A 7,500-nucleotide genomic window follows, 5' to 3' on the forward strand; every position below is an offset into this window, starting at 1 on the left:
TCTTGTCTTGGACGCCCATCTCCATCAGCCACGAGAAGCCCCCGTCGTCGTCTTCATCGTCATCGTCGTCGACGTCGTCGTCACAGCAACCGCCTCCCTTCGCCCCCCGTTGTTCAGTCTTCTCCCCGTCCATGACAACCTTTAGGTCCCCTGACCTCGACTCTGAGGACCTGGAAGAGATTCAATGAAACACATCCACTGGTGAGGGGAGACTGGGTGACCTTTGACCTCCGAGGGTTCACGGAAGGAGTGTGAGAGGCAAAAAGAGAGAGGGAGACAGAGACAGAGATGGGGGGAGAGAGGCCGAAAGAGGGGGTGACGGAAAGAGGGTTGGGGAGAGAGACAGAGAGAGAGAGAGACAGAGAGAAATAGAGGGACAGGAGGGAGGGATAGAGAGACAAAGAGAGACAGACAGACAGAGAGAGAGAGAGAGAGAGAGAGAGAGAGAGAGAGAGAGAGAGAGACTGAGAGAGAGAGACACACAGAGAGACAGACAGAGACGTACTCTGTGTTGTCTTTGGGGGTGTTGTTTTGGTGCTGCTCCTTGCTCTTCTTGTGCTCCTCCACTAGGGGCAGCGTGAACTCAATACCTGGAGCAGGTGGAGGAGGAGCCAAGGGTCAACAACAACAACAGCTCACCTGTAGAACCCAAACAGTCGTATGTCCTTGCAGATCTACAGCAAAAACACAGCCAGCTCTGCACCTTAAAATGGCAGAGTTAAGGGTGACATACTATACCCCCAGGTGTGCTGGATAGATCAGTCTACCAGCCTACCCAGTGGACTGTAGCAAACGTTGCTCATCTATCCGTCATACATCTAGTTGGACACGCCCACCTGTGATGCACATTTTCAAAATGGCTTGTAACGGCTAATCACACTCACACCTGGTGGTATAATATGTCACCTTTAAAGTTAGGGTGAGGATCAGAGATCCGATTGAATAACGTGGATATGTGTGTGTGTGAGAGAGAGAGCGAGAGAGCGAGAGCGAGAGCGAGAGAGAGAGAGAGAGAGAGAGAGTGGAGTGCTGTGGAGTTGGGGGGGCTTACCCTCAGCTCTCATGGCCTCTCGCAGCCCCCTGGTGGTGGGGGAGAGCAGTGCGGTGATGGAGTCGGCGCCACTCAGACCGGCTGCTCTGAACAACACCGTGAACTGGGGATGTACAAAGAAATTAACTCAACGAGTTGTATCTTACTCTTTTCAGAATAATTTATCGGACTCTTTTCCGAATAATATATCGGACCCTTTTTAGAATAATATATCAGACTCTTTTTATAGCACAGATTATGCCGTACACGACGGAAGTAAGACCATATAGGATACCAAAGTAGACGAAACACAAATGTGCACACACACACACACAATAACATCAACACACAATTACAAATGAAACACAAATATAATTTGCAAACTTGTCTACACAACATGGGGGGGGGGGTACACAGATACAACTTCAAAACACAGTCCTGCCACACACACATGCAGTTACAAAAAGAAAACACAAAACTTACTTTGCAAGCTTGTCTTCACAACACACCATACAGTCCTGACACACACACCTACCTGATAGGAGCAGAGGTAGAAGTAGGGACAGAGTCTGGCCTTCAGCAGACTGTAGAGCGAGGACAGACTGGCAGACCTGCAGCGGGTCAGACACACGGACACCAAGACAGGAAGGCCACGTTCATGAGTAAAGCATTTTGGGTAATGTTAACATTACACCTCAACGTGTGTGTGTATGTGTGTGTGTGTGTGTGTGTGTGTGTGTGTGTGTGTGTGTGTGTGTGTGTGTGTGTGTGTGTGTGTGTGTGTGTGTGTGTGTGTGTGTGTGTGTGTGTGTGTGTGTGTGTATTGAGGTGGGCTGTTGCTTCGATTTGTATATAGACACCTGATACTATAACTTACTGAAATACCAGTAACTTATTGCCAAAGTTTTGCTCTGCTTCAGCCAGCAGAAGTAGTATGCAAATCTGGAGACAAAGATGTTTTATTTATCCATAAGTGTTATAGTGTATAGTGTTATATCTTAACTTATCATTTAGGTCTTGTAAAGGCATGTAAGCTTGATGAACCTGTTACATTATCAATCTTACTTCGATCCGCAGTTTCCAGCTAGAACAGTCAGGTACCACATTAACAATGTCTAGACTGTATTTCTGATTCATTTTATTCTCTCTCTCTCTCTCTCTCTCTCTCTCTCTCTCTCTCTCTCTGACACCCCACTCTGACGAGCTCGCTGTCACCTTGTGTAAGCGACACTGGCGTCGATGTATGCATGGGTGAATGCGTGGATGAATGGGTGTATGTGTGGATGAATGGGTGTGTGAATTTGAGGCAGTATTGTACAGCGCTTTGAGCGGCCACTGGTAAGAAAACAGCGGTATAAATTCAGTAATTTGTTCATTCATGCGCAGTACCATTCGCTCATCAGGCTCTGCTGCAGTACCGGGTCCTGAGCCCAGGGGGTGCTCTTTCCCGAGAAGCTGCGCTCCGCGTTGATGCGAGGGAACAGCGAGAGCCAGGGCAGGGAGGGGTGCTGCCAGTACACCAGGCTCTGCTGGAAGGCGCAGCGCAGCTCCGAGCACGACCGCGGCTCCTGGGAACACAGAGAGGTGCATTGTGGGACTGTGTTTCGGGATTTTGGGAGATCTCAATCTTGCGGGAGTCGGCGGTCCGTTTCTTGCTGCGGATCACTCTGACCTGTGTGTAGCATCACTTATTGTACACCCCAAAAAGTCTGTACTAAAGCCCGGCTGATACTGGTATTAAGTGGGAGATGTCGATATTCGGGAGTACATTTTTTCTTGGATGTTTTCAAATCGGCAAACCTATCCGCTGATCCCGACAAATCTTTCAGAAAATTGACAGAAAAATTTAGCCCACCCATCTGTCAGTCGGGCGGTGGTCGTCGGTACCATGCTGTGTGTAAATAAATAAAATCGACACCATTTCGGAAGATTTCAAATCTGCTAATGAAATCGTGATGTAATTGAACGCAATAAGCAAATTACAAAGGCTGCAATTTTTTACCGTTACTGAGGATCTGGATATCAGTGAGATTTATATTTATTTTTCTTTTACAATTCAATAGTTAAACAAATATGTTACAAAATCAATTCATCTCAATACAACGGCCTGGCCAAAAGGGAAGAGAATTTTATATGTTGACTGTTTCCAGTGTTGTGTTGGTCATACTAAAGAATGAATTATTGCATGATTAGTGAATAATGCAGAACATAAGGATCTTAATGAATTAAAATAAATCACAGATTAAATTGCAATCGCAATATTGGTCGGGATAATCGGAATTCGATTATTGTCCCAAATTGATCAACCCTAGTCGTTACCTGTATGCTGTGTGTAACTAAATAAACCTGCTCCATTTCGGAAGTCTTCAAATCCTATCCAGACATACCTGTGACAAACCGTCCGATAAATACGGCCCTTCCATCTATCAATCGGGCTGTGGTGGTCGGTACCTGTATGCTGTGTGGGAGGGCCGTGTGCTGGGCACGGCAGTGCTGAGCGAGGCCGGCGGCCTCCTCCTGGGCCTTGGGTTTCTCTGCCCAGGAGAAGGCCAGCGGGGAGGTGAAGAGGACGCGGGTCTTGAGGCTCCAGTCCGCGGGGTACTCCACGCAGACAGGGGGCGCTATGGAGGCCTGGCTCCGGGAACTTGGGCTCTGAAAAAGTTTCAGGGGAGGGGTGAGGGGGGGAGATTTTTTTTTTTTATTATACAGGAAAGTATTAAAGGTAACAAAGTTACAATTTAAAATGGGCCTGACTCATTATAAAGCTGATTTCCAGCAGGTTCCTGTTCTGCAGCACATATAACAGATAACAGAAACAAGGCACATCAAATGTCAAATTTACATACAGCACATAACAGCAACATAGCATGTCAGAAATCAGTAGGACAATTACATAGAAAACAAACAGATGTTATTGGTCACGCTAGTTGCTTCTGGAGCTGGGGCTCTGAAAGTTTTTCAGAGGAGAGAGATGATGTATGGGTCATGGTAATAGTCAGGGTTTCCCACAGCACTTTACAGCTTAGGCGCCCGCCTAACGCCTTCTGTTCTGAACCTCGCTCGGTTAACCCATTCCCCGTATAAATGTACTTATTGTAAGTCGCTTTGGATAAAAGCTTCTGCAAATGCCCTCAATGTAATCGATAGGGTCTTCTGCTCCCAGGCCAAAGGTTCCAAGGTCGATAAAGCATAAACTCACTGACTTTACAGTAATATAACGGGGGGGATTTCAAGCCGTTAATTTTGACAATCAGAAGAAGCAGATAACAGATTAGGGATCGACGCATACGGATTTTATAGGGCCGATGCCGGTACCTATTTTTTTTAATCAGCCTTAGCCAATGACCGATACTGCTTTTCCTCCTTAAATTAACATCATAAAAAATACACAATGATGGGGACAAAATCTTACAAGTCTCAATTTAAAAAATGAACATTTATTCAACTGTCTGTCTGTAAATCACGGCAGGAAAATTAAATATATATTTTTAAAAAAATCTGCAAACATAAAAATCTATGTAAATATCGGCGATCAATAAAACAGATACAAACCTTTGGCAGCGGTATCTTCTCCGCCTCCTCTTCCTCGTCAAACAAGGAGTCATCTTCTGAGAAGTCCAGACGCTTCTGAGAAGAGAGATGTTAGGAAAAATAACGTGATGGAGTGATCACAAAATCCATCACACCCGCTGCATTATTGGTCATTTTTGTTACTATTTTGCATTATGTCTACATTACTATATATATATATATACCTCTTAAGGCAGCTCAACTGTTCATGCATGCCATGATATGTTCACACCTTTCCTACTGTGTGACTGTACGGAGCCAGGCTTCACAGTCAACTGTCAAACCCATTAGTTCACTATACAAACAAGCACTGAAAAAAATGGCACTATTGTATAATTCTGAAAAAGTACAAATTGCTCAAATTGTCTTGACAGCGTCATTAAGTTTTCCTTTATCAAATTAGTTTTTAAATGTGTGAATAATCTTGCCCCAGCTGTACTTCGTCCATATGTGACAAAAACAAAACACCAATAGAATCAGCAGTTGGGCATCAGCAAATGGCAACTGTAGGGTGGCACAGTGCAAATCTACTTTCGGTCAGTCATCTTTTTCAGTAAAGGGGATACGTTTTAGGAATGCCCTACCAGCTGAAATGAAGGTTCAAACCTATCTGAAAACGTTTAATGAAAAGGTGAAACACTGGCTGAAACTAAACCAAACCTGCGATCATTGACCACTGGTCATGCACATGGACATGTACACAGACAGAGGAACAGACACAAATAGACAAACCTATATACATACTTATATAGAATTATAGACTACACATGTAAAATGACTGTTCTCTACTATGTGCTCACTATAATTTATGTATTTTTTGTAATGATGATATATAATGACCATTTTTAAGTAGAAAAGCCTAACCAAGGACAGGTGTCGCAAATTAGCCTTGGCTAGAAATCCTATATGCAACACATCTGTTTCATCTGTTACAAAGTCCCTTGCATTGTCGCTGACAAATAAAATCCCACCCCCAGCAATTGGTAATTTGAGTTACTAATATGCATTATGTCTACATAACTAAAGATATATTCCTAACTGTACTGCTTGTATCTAAGGTCCACTGTGAAGCAATTTCAGCAAATGCACAATATCCAAGAGTGCAATATCTCTGCTGAGGTCGTCTGTCTTGTGTGTTATTGTTTCATGGGTTTCGGCAATCAATATATTCCATTGATATATTTAGCACCTTAAACTGTCTAGTTTTAACTTTTTGACAATTTGTTCATGCTGTTTCATCTTTGAATTAGGACTGCTTGCTACTCATTTCTCTGAACTCTGTGCAATGACAAAAAAATAACTATGTTAGATTATATTTCATATATCTACGCGCGACGTTAATGGATAATCTTTTCACGTATTCATAAAAGTTTGCCTTTACAATATTTTAATATGAACACAATAATATCCCACAAAAAGACACATTTATATTGCAACATTGAAAGGGGAGACATTTTTAAGATTATTTTAAATAGAACCCACCTTGCTGAAGGTATGTTGTATCCCCTGCAGCTGCGCCTCCACCAAGCTGTCACTCAGAAGCAGAACCTTATTTGTTGACAACTCGCCATCCGCCATCTTTGTAGTCCCTCCGTCCACAATCTTTGTGGTTCCCGCAACCCCAAGAACAACACTTTCCGTATCTTCTTCCTTTTCATCATCATTGTAAATAATAAGTCTTTTCTTCGCGCTGTTGCACGTATTTTCAATACTAGCGAAGGGGTTCCGGCGTTTCACCCCTCCGCCGGAACGGTTCTGGAGGGTCAGCAGCGGCCCCGGGGAGAAGGGCCGGACGCACCCAGGCGAGGGGTCGCTGTCCCCGGGTACGAACGCGGCGGCGCCCCGCTGACTGGAACAGGACCCCTGGGTCTCACCCTGCGCTCTCTTCCGCCTCAGTCGCATGATTTCCGCCGGTCGCTTGAAGCTGGGCGAATAGCCCGGTTGTTGTGACATGTTTTTGACGTTAATCCACGTTATTCTGCCCGAAATGCGGTGTAAAAAGTACGGGGCTGAAAGAAGCTGTTGTGTCGAACTCCCTTGATCGAACGAATTTGGCGCGTAACGCGATGACGTCAGCGTCCAGCGTAGTGACATTAACCGCGTCACGGACGGAGGAGCCAAAACGACGCGATCAAATTATCCCTTTTGTTAGGGTTTGACAAAGCAGGTATTTGATATTGTTTAAGATTATAAGATTTGGGTAAGGGTAAGGGTTAACCCTATTTATAAATGTGTATTTGGAATACATATCAAATATCAGATTATTAAATACTCAATATACAAAGTCACATGTGGATGAGAGTGTACAAAAAGTCCAGTATCTCCTTTAAACAGATAAATTGAAGATACACACACTCTCTATCCGGCTTTCTCTCTCCTTTAAAAAATCTCTCTTCCTCCCTCACTCCCTGAGCCTCTCTCTCTCTCTCTCTCTCTCTCTCTCTCTCTCTCTCTCTCTCTCTCTCTCTCTCTCTCTCTCTCTCTCTCCCTCTCTCTCTCTCCCCTGAACTCTCTCTCCTTCTCTCTCTCTCTATCCTCTCTCCCCCTCTCTATCTCCCCCCTCTCTCGCCCTCTTTATCTCTCTGGAAAATAGCAGTTTGCTAAAACCTGGTATAATGCATCTCTCCTTGCTCTAAACAAGGTTAATGTTTCTTTGGTACATTGTTCCTGTTCAATAAAGTTACATTACATTTCTCTCAATTCAATTCAATTCAATTCAAAAAGATTTATTGGCATGACTATTGTGGTAAACCAAACAGTGTTGCCAAGCATTACAGTGTTACAAATATTATGTATAATAACAAAAGAGAACGTCAGAACAATATGTACAGATAACAACTTATAACAATATAACATAACATACAGATGTACATAATACATATAGAAATAATAGTAATATT

The 7,500-nt window shown here is 43.7% G+C and overlaps 1 protein-coding gene across 1 annotated transcript in view; it reads right to left on the reverse strand.

Annotated features, from left to right (window-relative positions):
• Positions 1–6,625, reverse strand: part of donson (DNA replication fork stabilization factor DONSON) — a 9,604-nt gene extending 2,979 nt beyond the window's left edge. Inside the window, exons 1-8 of the mRNA XM_079738192.1 lie at positions 6,083–6,625; positions 4,583–4,657; positions 3,482–3,682; positions 2,420–2,598; positions 1,566–1,641; positions 1,052–1,154; positions 506–590; positions 2–170 (exon numbers count right to left, since the gene is read on the reverse strand). Coding sequence (XP_079594318.1) covers positions 2–170; positions 506–590; positions 1,052–1,154; positions 1,566–1,641; positions 2,420–2,598; positions 3,482–3,682; positions 4,583–4,657; positions 6,083–6,553 — 1,359 coding nt within the window. The 5' untranslated portion in view covers positions 6,554–6,625. The remainder of the gene's footprint in view (position 1; positions 171–505; positions 591–1,051; positions 1,155–1,565; positions 1,642–2,419; positions 2,599–3,481; positions 3,683–4,582; positions 4,658–6,082) is intronic.
• Positions 6,626–7,500: the final 875 nt, after the last annotated feature.

This window comes from Pollachius pollachius, assembly GCF_949987615.1.
Source record: "Pollachius pollachius genome assembly, chromosome: 6".
Lineage (NCBI taxonomy): Eukaryota > Metazoa > Chordata > Actinopteri > Gadiformes > Gadidae > Pollachius > Pollachius pollachius.